The 15930-nt window shown below is 37.4% G+C and overlaps 4 protein-coding genes across 5 annotated transcripts; 3 read left to right on the top strand and 1 right to left on the bottom strand.

The window, feature by feature from the left end:
* Positions 1-238: 238 nt before the first annotated feature.
* Positions 239-2009, top strand: LOC123318441 (palmitoyltransferase ZDHHC6). Its single transcript, XM_044905059.1, has 7 exons — positions 239-402; positions 458-636; positions 691-775; positions 832-1127; positions 1217-1429; positions 1595-1782; positions 1843-2009. Exons 1-7 carry the CDS (start codon positions 348-350, stop codon positions 1994-1996), a joined length of 1170 nt encoding a protein of 389 aa, XP_044760994.1. The 5' UTR covers positions 239-347; the 3' UTR covers positions 1997-2009.
* Positions 2010-2066: 57 nt separating this feature from the next.
* Positions 2067-11266, bottom strand: LOC123318440 (NADP-dependent malic enzyme-like). Its single transcript, XM_044905058.1, has 10 exons — positions 11107-11266; positions 10896-11052; positions 10463-10652; positions 5878-6036; positions 5537-5718; positions 3363-3904; positions 2798-3117; positions 2574-2744; positions 2349-2472; positions 2067-2293 (listed from the first exon to the last, which is right to left on the bottom strand). Exons 1-10 carry the CDS (start codon positions 11153-11155, stop codon positions 2178-2180), a joined length of 2010 nt encoding a protein of 669 aa, XP_044760993.1. The 5' UTR covers positions 11156-11266; the 3' UTR covers positions 2067-2177.
* Positions 11267-11892: 626 nt separating this feature from the next.
* Positions 11893-12873, top strand: LOC123318442 (ras-related protein Rab-39B). The gene is made up of 2 exons (XM_044905060.1): positions 11893-12196; positions 12247-12873. Exons 1-2 carry the CDS (start codon positions 12089-12091, stop codon positions 12793-12795), a joined length of 657 nt encoding a protein of 218 aa, XP_044760995.1. The 5' UTR covers positions 11893-12088; the 3' UTR covers positions 12796-12873.
* A 560-nt stretch (positions 12874-13433) lies between these two features.
* LOC123318443 (ras-related protein Rab-27A) lies at positions 13434-15589 on the top strand. Of its 2 annotated transcripts, XM_044905062.1 has the most exons (6): positions 13434-13500; positions 13775-13817; positions 13874-13941; positions 14136-14250; positions 15009-15121; positions 15205-15589. In XM_044905062.1, the coding sequence occupies exons 3-6, from the start codon at positions 13880-13882 to the stop codon at positions 15401-15403; spliced, it is 489 nt and encodes a 162-aa protein (XP_044760997.1). In that variant the 5' UTR covers positions 13434-13500; positions 13775-13817; positions 13874-13879; the 3' UTR covers positions 15404-15589. The 2 variants fall into 2 exon arrangements, with proteins under 2 accessions (XP_044760997.1, XP_044760996.1); XM_044905061.1 differs by lacking the exon at positions 13434-13500 and having other exon boundaries at positions 13507-13817.
* Positions 15590-15930: the final 341 nt, after the last annotated feature.

Below are 15930 nucleotides of genomic sequence, written 5' to 3'. Positions count from 1 at the left end.
CAAATATGAGCAAAAAAATAAAGATCAATCAAAATTCATGTTTTCATTCTTGTTATGGACAATTCAATGTATAAAAAAACAGCTCAATAATTCAAACATTTCATTCGAAATTTCTATAGACCCACAAAGAACAAAGAAGAGTTTTACGTTTCTGTGCCCAGGGGTACAGCAATTAATTTCCCAAGATTGGTAACACTGATATGGTTTGTGACCTTGGAACATAGAATTCATGTGTGTGACAGATAAAACAAGGTTATGTTTATGCAAATCTTGCAAAAACATTAGATGACAAGTAGTAATTATGTTATATTTTTAAGAATAAATGAGCCAAATATGTGAATTTCAATATGTGCTTCGGACCATTCGCTAAGTTATGCCACTGGGGTCCCATATCTGCGTTATGTCAGTTTTTTGCAGCTTTTCATCATTCATAAATTACTGAAATTGTATTTTACAGGTATAATAAAGTGTGTAACTGGTATGACTATGCACTGTAATAATTTGCTATGGCCGGGAAAATCTTATACCGGAATGTTGAACACGCTGTGTTTCATGAGCCTTGCAGGTCTAACGTTATACAATTTTCTCTCTGCCATTGCTCATGGTCCCGGCTATTTACCAAATGACTGGGCTCCTGTAAGTACAATACTTTGATTTTATTTTATTCTATGGGAGTAAATATTTTTTCAGGAGAACATAAATGATACAAAGCATATGCAGTTCTGCAAAGTGTGTAACTCTTATAAAGCTCCTAGATCTCATCATTGCCGCAAATGTAAGAATATCCGATAAATAATCAATCAACGAATGTAATATTTCTTATTCTTCAAGGCAATCGATGTGTACTTAAAATGGATCATCACTGCCCTTGGATTAACAACTGCGTTGGTTGGGGCAACCACGCACATTTCATTGCATTCCTTACTTTTGCCACAATTGGATGCTTACACGCATCTTTTATATTGGGAACGGCTCTCTACAGGTCTGTATACAGGGTGTACACAATCGATGTCTACCAAAGAAATCAAGTAGTTTACTTGGGACTTTATGGGACCATAATCTGTGTTCTGTCTTTGGGATTCGCCATTGGGGTAGTTATAGCAGTGGGCATGCTTCTGTATTTCCAAGTAAGTATAAAATTCCAGTTGAAATTTTGTGTGCTAAATCTGTCTGCTAGTTAACAGTGTTGTATTTATAAGGCTATTAATTGTTTTAGATAAGGGCTATAGTTAGAAATAGAACTGGTATAGAAGACTGGATAATTGAAAAGGCTGCATATAGACGGAGACATTCTAATAATCCTTTTATATATCCATATGATTTAGGTGTGTGGAAAAATATAAAGCAAGTTGTTAACTTGAGTTGTCAACCTGTTGGCGATGGGATACATTGGGATGTTGTCGATGGTTGCCATGAATATTCTTTAACTGTGAGTGTTATCCTATCATTATAAGGTGACATCTGTCATTATAAAGTGACATCTGTCATAATGAAGTGACATCTGTCATTATAAAGTGACATCTGTCATTTTAAAGTGGCTTCTATCATTGTGAAGTGACGTTTTCTCATCCTAACCACAAAATAACATGTGTAGGTGGAACAATTGAAGCAAAAAAGGGAAAAAAGGAGCAGGGCAAGGTTGTACTTCGTGGTAAAGGCAGCGTCCGGGTGTTGGTTTCCAATATCTCATGGCGTGGGCGTCCTTTGTCATCCGCCCTGTACGGATGAGGAACGAATAGCTTTGCAGCCGGAAGATCAAGTCGTAGTAACCAGGTGGCGAAAGTTAGTTCTTACTCTTGTTTCATCACTTGGGAGATTTAAATCGATGGTCTATATTTTCAGGTACTGGTTATTCGGAGAAAAAGTACAAGAAGAGAACGGCGAACCTACCAAACGTATTAGGGGATGGTTCCCTAAATGTTGCGTCGTTGAAGCTTCCGAAGAATCCCCTTCAACTTCTTCTCATGATTGTAATACCAAGTATAAAGCGAATTAAAATTTTTTCGTGATTCGAACTTTTGTTGCCTAGTCTTCATTTGATTAATGGGGAAATGAATAGACTCAACTGTCAACCATAAATATTTATCGAACTTATCTAATAACAAAATAGAAGAACTTACACGCCTAACCCATAATAAATAAATACATTAAAATTTTTAACAGATAAAACGAATAATTTACAATTTGGGGTATGAGTATACTGATGGGAACGTCTGCTCGTATTCTGGCTTGTACATCTGCTCCCTGATGAAGCATTCCTTATCTTTAGGCTCGGGACGCACGCTAGCCAATCCTAAAAAAAAAAAATTGATAACGTCCAAGGTAAATCATTAAATGAAGGTACATACCACGTTTATACGCGTAATCTACTACGGCCACGGCGATCTTGAGGGAAACGTCTACAATTGTAGCTAATGGTGGGTAAAGAGAGCCCAATTCCAACTCCTCCTCCTTAACAATGTGGGCCAGTGTCTGAAGAATGAAATGAGAACAAGATTAAAACCAGATCCACGTTCGAAGTAGACCAGAAGATCGGTGACGGAAGAAGCGCGGAGCTTCTAACTCTAACTTACCCTTGCAGCAATGAGGAAGGTCTGATTGTCGATGGTTAACATACCAGAGCACAGAACAGCAAGTGCTACTCCAGGGAAAATGTAAGAATTATTGCCTTGTCCTGGATAAAACGTCTTGCCCTCATAATTCACCGGAGGAAAAGGACTACCACTAGCGAAAATGCATCGTCCCTATAAAAATAAACGTAATAATCGAAAAATTTCGTATCGGCCGACAAACTCACTTCCGTGTACTTATAAGCGTCTTCGGCAGTACATTCCGCCTTATGCGTTGGGTTACTGAGGGCGAAAATCACCGGTTTATCGTTGTTCTTAGCCATCTCCTTCAAGATTTCTGGCGTGAAAGCACCTGGGATCGCGGCGGCGCCAATAAGGATGGTCGGCTTGATGGTCTTCACCACCTCTTCCAAGGTCTTCACAGGGGGGTGGGGATGGGCGTAGACGGCCTTGTGGTGGTTGATACCGCCCTCCGGTCTGTCTTTTACGATGAGCCCCTTGGAGTCCACCATCCAAATCTTGCGTCTGGCTTCCTGCTCGCTGATACCTGAAATAGACCAGTTTCTTCTCAAGACTCAGCTGGATCTCGACCGCCAGGAGTTTTTTGACTTTGATTGCCAGAAATTCAGAGAAAAATGAAGCATTTGGATCAACAAAGATGAGCGAGCCCCCAATGCACCTTCTTAACATTACCAGGAACCTCCGAGTGCTTCGGGCACCAATCAATGGACTTTCCAAGACACTATTTATTGTAATGAATTCATTTCACTTCCTCAATCTCTCGAAGCTTACCTTCCTCCTTCATGGCCATGACGCACAGCTCCGCTATGCCCAGATTGGCCTCTCCAGCTCCTTGAAACACGATAACGTTATCCACCAGCTTCTTCTTGGTGATCCTGAGGGAGGCCAGCACCCCTGCCACCGCCACTCCAGCAGTACCCTGTATGTCGTCGTTGAAGGTGCAATAACTATCCTTGTACTTCTCCAGCAGCCTAAAGGCGTTGCTGTTGCCGAAGTCCTCGAACTGGATCAGGCAGTTCCTGCCGAACCTTCGCACCACGGCCTGCATGAACTCGTCCAGGAAGTCGTCGTACTCGGGTCCGGTGACGCGTTTCTGCCTGAGGCCGAGATAAAGCTCGTTCTCGAGCTTGGCCTGGGAGTTGGTGCCTACGTCCAGGGTGATGGGGAGGCAGTAGTGGGGTTTGATGCCGCCCAGGGCGGTGTAGAGGCACAGTTTGCCGATGGGGATGCCCATGCCGTCCATGCCCTGGTCGCCGATGCCCAATATCCTCTCTCCGTCGGTCACGACGATGGCTCTCACGTCTCTCTCCGGCCTGGAGTAGAATACCGATTATAACCTAACTTTTCGAAGTAGTCTTGGTGCATCGTGAAAGGGAAGTGAACAGTAGTAGAAGTATATTATTGGTTGCCCGGGCATCAAAGTAATCGTAACAAATTTAAGATCCGTTTGCGCCAAACGCACTTAGTGTTAAGTGTCCCTTAAAATGAACCCTTAACTTAAATCACGTTGCACCAACTGTTAAGTGACATTCAGATGGCTAAAGCTAGCCTTAAATTTAAGCGCTCTTGTAATGATCACTTGGGTATTTAAGGGTGGGATTCTAACCTAAAATAATTTGTTGAACTGGCTGCAGAACTTCCCATTTTTGATGGATTTTGAAAATTGAATGAATTTATTACTGAATACCAAGCCTTTTCTTTTTTGCCTTTATTGTAATGCCTTCAGTCTTTTTTAATTTTCAATTTGGTGTCACAAATCATACTATAGTTAGCAACAAACTCTTTTCTTCTGTTGAGAAGTTGAGTGTCCTTCGTAAATTACCACCACTTGCTTGGCAATCATTCACTATATTCGTACTATCAAGGGCAATAAGGAAATTTTCTTCACATTCCTCTTCAACATTAGTAAAACAAATTCACACAAGACCTTACATTGAAAGTGTTGTACTTATATAAACTCAGGTACCATTTATTTGACAATCATTATCATTATTATCAATATTAATGCTAACTCAAAAACAAAAAGTTGTTACTCTTTGATAATATTATAATAATATCCTTGACACTGACTGACAGGACAATAAAGTTAGGTTAATGAAATGACAACGATCATAGGCAACCGGCCAACCAATGAAATGGCTTAATTGGACTAGGATGAAGTTGCACCAAAATAAAAAACTGAAATATCACTAGATATAAAAACTTAGGGGCCCCTTACTTAAGATTCTGTTAAGCCACAGTCGTGCAACTGTGAATAAAATTAAGCGTCCCTTAACTTTAAACGAGGCTTAGTTAAGTACTCCTTCTAAGGAGGATTGGTGCAAACGGGCCTAAATCATTTTATAGGTGACTTTTTTAACATATGTTCAATTTCTTCTATAAAATGAAATATTTAATGGCAAACCATCTAAAATACAAGAAAATGAGAAAATTACTGTATCACTTCAACGTTAATGATGGCAAAATTGAATATATAAGGGTTATAACGACATATTTAATCAACAGTTTAACCTTCAGTACACCTGATGAGGATGTAATCTTGATATCCAGACAAGTGAAGCTAATTAGTGATATGGAAAATCTCAAACTTCCTAGTCATCGAAAAGTGGCGCATATTGTATCAGGAACTGACGTTGTAAACAAAGGAAAACACTTGTGGACCTTGAAAATGGGTATCAAAACAATCTATTATTACACATAAACGTACTATCGAACACAAAATAAATATATCTCCCAACTAGTGCAGTATTTAGACATCCTGTTTAAACATAAACAGATTCTGAATCATTATTTTCAGGCACGATTATTGAATCATAGTAATTTCTCCCTAGAAAAAAGAAGTGGATATTTCCCCATCATCATTACAATCGACCTTCAACGAAGCAAAGTCAACCAATCAACCATCATGTTCACTGTTAATATTACAATCTTCATAATTAACTCACCAATTTTTGAGAACCTCGTACACGTGTCCTTTGTCGTAAATTGTTATGTACATGCCCCTGTTATGCGTATACAGGGTGCTGAACATCTGACAGGCAGTACCGACGGTTGGGGTGTACACCAGCGGTAGAAGTTCAGTGGTGTATTTTCCCATCAGTTTGAAGAACAACTTCTCGTGGCGCTCCTAAAGAGAGATGCAAACTGAATCATGAAGAATATTCATTTATTTCCACCAACCCTATCCCAATTTCGGACAAAAAAACTTGCCCAAGCACTGAACCTTGCGGTACCCCATTGATCATTTTAATCTAACGTCAACTTGACTTTTCACATAGATACTCACCAAAAGCCCCATGAGGTAGATGTACTTGTCGATGTCCTTCTCAACACGGTCCAGCAAAACTTTGCAGTGGTCCACCTGTTGGTCGAAAGATTTGACCCTTGGCGGTAGTAGGCCATGGATTCCTAACCGCTGTCGATCTTCGCGTGAAAATGCAAGACCCTGTTCGAAAGAAAAATTGTTACTTTGTTTCGATGTCGTAAATCACAGAGATAATTCAACTTATCTATGGTTTCGTCACCATTCATAGAAATCTAACGGAAGTTACTTCAACGGATATTACACCGTGATGTGCAACATCTTCTCTCGATAACTAATTGGTCAATTGGTCACAAGACAAGATCATTTTCTTGTGAGGTTTTCGTCATTCTCTAAACTCTATGATATTTTATTCTTAAATCGTGTCAAGTACGATGAATTACATGATACAATCCAATTTTTCCGACATCAACGTTCGTTTTTCAATCCAATAAATGGCATATTAAAACTCGCATTAGAACATTCGTGACGGTGTTGAAATATTAATCCGATATTCCTAACACTCCGACAGTCAATTCGACTAATCAAATATTGAAGGTCAGGTTCATCCTCTATTAATATCATCTAGACGGAAAACATATTTATCGATCAAGCGGCAGACACTTTGGCGACAATGTCTATGCTTCTTTCCACCCACATTTTTTTTAGTGCGCCACTGCTTCATTTAGATCGTGTATTGTGAAAGTATACACTTGTAGAAAGGAGTCGATGGAGTTCGCGGTCAACATATGAAGGATATTGATCTTTGGAATTTATACTTTGATCTGATAGTTGGCGGTTTTGTCTACCTATATAATTTATCAATTCCTAAAATCCATTTCGAATGTGTTCGCAATTTTAATATCCGTATCAACAATAGAGGTCATTTGCAACAAGTTTTAGTTAATTTTTTCTGAAAATGAAATTTCATCAATTTACGTCTTGAAGTATGCAAAATTATCACGAAACGAATGGAAATGCTTATTATCGAAATCCTCAAAAGATTTCACCTTCAACCACAAAAATCAAAACTGAAAGGAAAAAGCCAAGAAGTTCAAATAAGAAATAAAGAATATCTATGGTCCCATAACTGCCATTTTACACCTCACTTCACTTCGGTTCATTTGAGTAGTGAAAGGCTGTAAGTGAAGTTAGTCGATTCCAGGTCAAGGATTCAAAACTCGGGCCATAAAACTTTTTATATAATCTGAAGTAGTTCGGAAAATTGAGGGTGATCATTTCAAGTAGGTTCACTCCAATAATACCTAACATTATCGGGGCTTTGGTTCTTCCGAAATAACAAACCAGTGTATAAATCGTATTCTCTTATGTCATACGTTCGGGAACAACTTTTCAAGCCCACATTCTTTGCTCCGACGTAGATAGTGGAGTATTAATGACACTACTATTGGCAATATTGCCTCCATCGAACACAGACCAGACCATCTGTGACCCAAAGGTCATCGATTTCGATCAGTCACGCACTGTCAAACCGTTCATTGTCATTGGTGAGCGGGAACGAATCGTTTTAGTTGATTTATTACCGAAACCGATCCATAAGATACCTAGTTTTTTCTTCAAAAACTTACTTAAGACAAGATGAAAAAAACCAGACTACCCAAATCGAATAAAGAAGAAGAAGCAAACACAAATCGACGTGATGAAGCCCCCCAGACAGCTGTAAAATCGCCTCTCTTCCCTTGCTACCTCTGTGGGAAGCAGTATTACGTGCCAGCCATATACGATCACGAAGAGGAATGCCTCAAGATTTGGCAGGCCGAAAACGCCAAACTTCCCCCGCATAAGCGCAAGAAACTGCCCCAGAAGGAAGACGTGAAATTCACCCCAAGCGGCGAGGTTGACTTCGTCGGCACCTTCAACAGGATCTGGGAGAATCATCTCGCTGAACTGGTACCTTGCGAAAGATGCGGAAGGACTTTCGCTCCAAACAGGATAGAGGTGCACGAAAAGGTCTGCAAAGGCGACGGGATAAAGAAGAAGAAACAAGGAAATTCTAGGAAGTCATAGAAATATTCAGGGAGCACAGAGAAATATTCACATTTTAACCTAATAATTTGAAGGATTAACATGAAGAAGAAGAAGAACGAAATAATACTATATTTTAGGAATAATTTTGCCTAAATACAATTCTCTACATCCAAAGATGATGAATCTCGATTTCAAGTAAGATCTGACATTTTTAGGTAAATCAGTAAGACGACAGGTTTACCCTTCAGGTAAATCTGGTAGATCAACGCTCCAAATGATCAATAAAGGAATGAAACTTCGATATTTCTAGAATAAGGAAGCCTCGAGCTGAAATGAAATCAAATAATAACCCTGACAGGTCGTGGAAACAAGAAATTCCTGAAAATCGTATAAGGCGACAGTTTTCGTCGAATCAAGCATTCGATAAAAATTCTTCGGTTCATTGTTAGCGGACGTAGTATTATATTATCGAGTCCGGGTCAAAATCCTAAAGGAGGGCAAAAATAAACAATGGGCTAGTGAGATTTCCGAAAAGCGAACTTTGTACCGTAGGCAAAAAGGTTACGGAGGTCTATGGTCGACAGTTTGCGTACGGATTCGTCATAAAATTGAAATTGAGCCACATATTTTATACGTCGAATGAATGAAAACTTCCGAGGTTTTTTAAATTCAACTGTCAAAATTTCCTAAACTACAGTATGGCGATATTTTTTGAACGTTCGTTCGAGAATATTCAGACCTGTGTAAAATTGGCATTGTCTAGAATGTGTCAAGGGACTTATGATTAAGTACGTAATCCCCAATTTGTCACAGGACATCCGGTACAAAAAAATAAACAAATGCAGGAAGTATTTTCAACCAAATTTTCCGCCAATATCGCGGTTTAACCAACTGCATTCGATTGTACAATGATAACAAGATTATCACGGGTGGTTTTTTATTCCTAAATAACTTGTATCTGTTATTTTTGTACACTGGAACTGGAGATAAAAATCTGAAAAATGTAATAAAGGAGAAAATTTATTCTTGTTCCAATTTCTGCTCCCTTTCGAATGGTTCTGTTTCATAGACTAATAATAAAATTTCATTCTGTCTATGTAAGTCACAGAGTATAATCAACATGTTTGACAACCACTGAACTCTAAAAGAGTTCAGTGTTGACAACTGAAGAATATTCTTGGGGGGTGAGAAGTGAACTTAGGCATAGACATGGGCGTTACATTCGAAGGGGCATCGAAGGTTTTTTCTCCGTTTCAACGGATTTTATTTTACGAGCATATTTCAAATTTGAAAGACTTTTTCACGGGTATTCGTCATATTTTACGATATTCAGTGGTTATAACAGGGGTGGCCAAATCGATGAAAGACGAATCTACTCGCAAGTTAGATCTGTCGTTTCCTGTTCATACTAGTAGTAGTAGATAATAACATTTTTTGAGGAGATAATCGGAAATTATACACTTCACACCGTTTCTAATCGGGTTCCTCCTCAAGGTGATTTTGTTGAAACGAATTATCCGCTCTAATCTGATCTTATATTGTTTCTTACGTTCCTTCACAGCAGAAACATTCGATAACTGGGATTTTCGATGAGTCGACTATCCGAATCGCTAACGTGAAAGTGAAATGATTCGTCGTTTTCGTTAAATGAGTATCACTAGCGGTTTTTATGTTCGAGGCTATTAAAATCTCATTTTTTTTTTTACGAATCGTTTTAAGCTTTTAGAATCGTACGTTACTTTCAACACGTACGCAAAAATTTCTGAGGGGCATGCTAACAAAAAGCTCTTAGAATTTCATTGAACTCAGAAATTTGTAGATGATATTTTCAAGTCTTTGCAAGGGAGTACAGACTCAGAGATAATAGAGAAGAATATTTGTATTTCGAATGGGAAAAATTCGCTAATTAAATTTCATAATATCATACACTGACGACTATAAAAATTTATGGTGTACCTAATGCTACTCATAAGACTTTGCGATAAATTTGTAGACAACTTGTACAGTTAATATAGGGAATGCTAATCTTTCCTAATTTTTTTAGGTTTCAAATCACTAGTATGATATAATGAATCAAACACAGACCATGAAGTTCTCCATTATATTTGTATTGTATTACAGAGCTTATCTTATCGAAAATAAATTGCTCTATTGTGATCAATTGCCTGTTTTTAATCAATATTTCCCAGATTTCCGTTAAAAATTCATACATTCACCTACACTATAGCACCTTTTTTTAGGAATCAAAGGACTTGGCCTAGTTTATTATCATTTGTTGCAATATGAAGTGAAATTTTCTCATGTTTCATCGCTCAAGTAGGACGATATGTAAAACGATTAAAAACCGTTTTCCTGAGAAACTTGCAATAAAAAACCTGATAATTATATAAAAATTCAATTTCACAGAATCTTTCAAGCGATCATAAAATCGGGTGGCTAATACCATCATTTCTATGATCTTTGATTTTTGAATTCAAATGGAAGATTTGCCGGTCTTTTCCATATTCAGATTATAGCGCTTACTCGACAGATTTAAACAGCCACATGCGAAATTTAAACGATTATTAATAAATTGACTTACTTTATTTAGAGCAGGATTCTTCAGTCTATCCAATCCGCTTGTTGAGGAAGGGCAGTGCGTTTCCCCTGTTGGCTTCTGTCCCAGCTGATCCATCGCTAAATCTTGACAATCAGGCATAGTCGATCTTCGGTCACTTGAACCTAACACAGCAGCGGTTGTCTTATTGCATCGGACAGTCGACGAATGATCGCTATAAATTTCCAACACACTGATATTACCTTGGAAAGCACTCGTACGTAAAGGTGAGTGACAATCATGAATTACTTCAAGTTATTCACGAAGCGAAAATCCATATGGGTTTCGATGCGCGCGCATAGAGAGAGAAATCGCGTGATAGGGAATTCGGTGGTTTAATTTACGGAAGAACCGTTGTTCCTATAATTCGTATTTCATCTAAATTTTGACTGGTCTAACGTGGAAAGCATGAAAGTACCTGATGATCTTTGATTTGAATCGATTGAATGTGTGTTCCGATGATCTGAAGGTCAATTGAAGAGCTTGGCTTTCTCTTTTCATCTGACCGATTCCTCCACGATTGAATGAACATAAACATTGTATGCATTGTAGAACACAGAAATTGCTCTCCGAGACTGTAAAGGAAAATTTATTGAAATTTCCCAGTAACTTGTTGGAAAATTACTCACAAATTTTGCTAGGAAGGAAGGGTTTCACTGCGGTCGACCAGAATTGCATTTCAACATTGAATAACCTTCAAGATTAATATAAAAATTATTATCTGTTGTACGTCCTTTTCACATTGAATCTGTTTATCGTCTGAGAGAATAAAACAAATCTTAGTGAAGATGTGTTATGGATGCACTTTGTGAGGGTGCCAATGAACTTATGGCTTCTGAACTTCAAACATTTTTATTGATTACACAAGATTTCAAGTTTTGTGCTTTTATTTCACATAGAATAAAACTCCATTAGTCCCACATAACGCGAAACGAAAAATACATCAATGATCAATGCGATCATTATTTCATCATGAGCTTTGACAAATGAATGATTCGATTTATTTGATTCGAACGAATTACGAAGCGGAAAAATTGATGAAAAATAATTAAAAAAATGAATTGTTATTCATAATGAAACTCCAAACATTATACACATTTAAAGCAGCTGATCAATTCAAATGGTGGATGCGCTCGTAGATAGAGGATCTACGGATGCGCTTTACAATGTGGCCATTGATAAGCGTGAAGAATTTATTTCAACTTTACATATTTTCAAACATAAACCACAGACTCGAACATGATAAATCACACTGCTCGACTCCAGTACATATATCAACAAATTTCTTTTGTGAACAAAAAGTTCCTCTTATAGGTGTAGGGCTGTGCCTACAGTACACTCTTCTCTAACTTATCTTTCAGCCTTAGCGAGTGGCGACACTGGTAAATAACTTGTCACTTATCGAAATGTCATTGATATGTCACACATCCCGAGATGTCTATGCTTTAATCAGCTGTCATGTTTGTTACTGGAAATAGAAAATAGATTTTTTACTTCTACCTTAATTATTCCCTATTATTATCATCATGCGTCTAGACATACCAGTCATAGCCGAGAATTATCAAAGTTGGAACATTAATTCCTAAGATAATCTGAAAAAAACATACCAAAATGGTGGAACCAATTTTCGATTTTCAATTTAGACTGATATTGATAGGAGACAGCACTGTAGGAAAAAGTTGTTTGCTCAAATGTTTCACGGATGGCAAATTCGCAGAGGTGAATATGCAGATACACCTGGTCCATATGATACATTCCCTTTGTTTCAGCTATCTGATCCAACTGTCGGTGTTGACTTTTTTGCTAGATTGATTGAAGTAGAAGATGGTACGCGTATAAAGCTCCAACTGTGGGACACCGCAGGACAAGAAAGGTTTCGCTCAATCACAAAATCTTATTATAGAAACTCCGTAGGAGCTCTCTTAGTATATGACATTTGTAATAAGGCGAGCTTTGAGCATATTCCAGTTTGGATGTCGGAAGCTAGAAGGCAAATTGAACCTCACAGACCTGTGTTTGCTTTAGTAGGATGTAAAGTTGATCTTGTTGAGGAAGGAGGAAGAAGAGAAGTTTCTAAAGAAGAAGCCAAAACATTTGCAGATCAACATGGTATGTTCCATGTCGAAACATCCTCCAAATACGGATGGAATGTCGAGGATGCCTTTAAGAAAGTTACTCAAGAAATATATAATAGAGTGCAGAGTGGTGAATATAAGATAGAGGATGGGTGGGATGGTATTAAGACGGGATTTGTGAGACCTAAAGGTTTGGACTTTAATTTAGTTGAAGCAGAGCCAGCTAAATCTTCTTGTTGTTAATTTTCTGCAGGCTTTGTATATTGTGCCAGAAAGGTAGTAACAATAATCCTGATGCTTGCAATAGAACTAGTCACGTTACTCCTTAGTTTTATTGAAAATTTCTTTGCACCATACCATGTCTTACTTTTATCGAATAATATTAAAAGGGTGAATAATTTTGGAATGTTGAAAAGGCATTACTCTAATAAGTGATTCCAATACCCCTTTTTGTGTATCCTACTCAAGTAGCTCCATAGAATTTCATTACATTGAGATTAATCATGACATGTATGCTCGATAGAGGGATATTCAAAGGTTGAGATAGATTTAAGAGTTCTGTATATTTGTAAATAATTTTTATTGAAATTTCTCATATAAATTCTTTTGGAAGCATAAATTTAGATCAGAAAGTCATTTCGTTTCAGTGTAATCAAAATTTTGATGAGCTCGTTTATTTCATTGTTATTTCTGTTTCCAATGGATTGATTACTTGTAAAAATTTTATGATTTATTAACGATATAACAATTATGTGGAATATATATCTAAATAAATTAAGAAACTTTTCTACAATGATGTTTTATTTTATTCCTTGAGTAATCGAACTATCCTGACGTTTGACATTTCTCACATTAACCACAGAACATCGAATATGTTAGCTGTCAGTTTGATGACTTTCGGTTGGTATGTTGGTAACATTGTCGGGGATTTATCGATTTTCGAAAAACGTAAGAAAGTATAAAAACTAGGTTAGATGATTGATTTCAAGAAAAAGTGGAGATTGATAAATTACCTCTTTTATAGTATCAATGAATGTGTTCTTTCTTTATCTTTATAATTTGTCAGAATTCTGATATATCCATACAATCAGAGCTTCGATCAGTTCAATATAAAATATTTGATGGATTACGACTATCTCATAAAATTTCTGACTTTGGGAGATTCTGGAGTCGGAAAAACAAGCTTTCTATATCAGTACACTGATGGCTGTTTCAATTCTAGATTCATATCAACTGTTGGAATCGATTTTAGGGAAAAACGATTGGTGAGCGTTCGAGTGTAAGGGATGTTAAGATTAGCAACAAGTGTTTTCTTTTCCAGCTTCACATGTCCAAAGGGAAAAACTACAGGATACATTTACAGCTTTGGGATACAGCAGGACAAGAAAGGTGATCGTCAAGATTTATCGAATTTTTGAATTTTTTTTTATTTCTATGGTGTCATGCGGGGTTATTTTTGGAGTTTTACCCAATATATATGTAGATGTAGATGATATTTATTGATTGATAGATAATGAGATATAAAACTATGGGATATAGACGACAAACATACTGTTTTGAATTAATTGTTATCTCATCTCTAGATTCCGAAGTTTGACAACAGCATTCTATAGAGATGCAATGGGATTTTTGCTTCTATTTGATTTAACTAGCGAGCAGTCATTTATAGAAATTCGAAGCTGGGTTGAACAACTCAGGGTATGGAAAGAAAACGTTTTCTGTATGTTTTGAATGCTTAGAGTCCTTCTATGAAACAGTGCAGTGGCCAAAAACAGATCGAAACCCTTCCTTCAATCTGTATTTTATAACCACAGATTAATCTGTGTTTATAACGTTCTGTTGAAAAATATCGAGGTAATAAATTTGGCGCCATCTAGACTCCACGTTGTCCGCTGGAACTATACATGAAGTATTCAAGATGGCGTCACATGAGTGCAACCATAGAATATTAAATACTCAAAGAGTGCAACTTACCTATATTTTTGATTGCTTTCGAATTTTCATTCAATTTTGGAGATTGAAGTTGCATTAAAACTGAGTTATAATCCGATTTCTTGACTTTGGAAATTTCATTATCCATTTTTGTGGAACTTTAAGCCACTGCACTATTTATTATTGTCTTCCTTCCTCCATACTTCCTCCTCAATTCTTGTTTTAAGTGTTGATAGTCTGAGTATGCTATTACTTTATATTCCTGTGTGCAATGCGAATCAAATCTCGTTAAAAATACTTGAATTTAATGTCGAATGATAATGATCTAATTAGAATCTTTTCAAGTGACAGCAGATAGCTGAAACTTAACAGAATTTTCGAAGTATTTCATATTATGGATTTGTTTTAATCCATGAGTATTCACGCGGATGGATTCTGTCTTTCTGAATGTATCCTGTTGTTAGATGAACCATCGAATGTTGATGTTTTCTTTGTTTTTGTTGTTCCTCAACTGTTCTTTTCAGTTACACGCTTACTGCGATGCACCAGATGTCGTTTTGTGCGGCAACAAATGCGACCTAGAAGATAAAAGGGTAGTTGCTGAATGGCGAGCTAGAGATATGGCAGAAAAAAATGGGTGAGAGTTGATTGAGAAAAATATATGATGATATGATCATTTATCCCATCCCTGTTTGCGTCCAAAACTCTGGCCTATTTCAGACTTCCCTATTTGGAGACTAGTGCTGCCACTGGTCAGAATGTTTCAAGGGCAGTGGAAACCCTTTTAGATTTGGTAATGGTCAGGATGGAGAATGCTGTAGATATTGGTACTATCCCGGATAGAAGGGGCAGATGCTTCGGACCTGAAAGTGTTGATCTATCCGCTCCGCCTGTAAAAAAATGTGGCTGCCAGAAATGAGAATATCCTACCTCAATTATAAGTCGATGCTCCCAGTTTGTATCAAGCGTAAACTGTATTATCTGTGTACGTGTGTTTCTAACGCATTTATATACTTAATGAACTTGTTATACCATATATTTATATAGGGAGAAATGTTGAATGATATAATGTTTCAATAAAGAAATGATATGTTTATCGAAGAAGTGTTATTTTCTATTCTAGCGGTCCCTCATTCAGTGTACTGCTAGATATTTCACCCGGAGGATGAACGGGTATGTAGGAGTCTGCAAAATGTTCAGGTGCTTTCAATTTCTCTGGGATTTTGCTACACTTGTTCGCGACTAGTTCACATTGATGTAATTAATTGTATTTCTCCAGAAATGAAAAGAAACACAACCAGGGCGGATCTATTCGAGACTTTTATTCGCTAACCCAAGGGGCTACGCTCCATGATTGATAGCGAAGAAAAGGTCTATTTTTAGCGCAACTACGTGATTTCACTGACGACGAGCGGTATCTCTTATTCTCTACCCCAAGGGCTTACG

Source organism: Coccinella septempunctata, chromosome 8 (assembly GCF_907165205.1).
Source record: "Coccinella septempunctata chromosome 8, icCocSept1.1, whole genome shotgun sequence".
Lineage (NCBI taxonomy): Eukaryota > Metazoa > Arthropoda > Insecta > Coleoptera > Coccinellidae > Coccinella > Coccinella septempunctata.
This window is presented reverse-complemented; position numbering and strand designations above follow the sequence as displayed.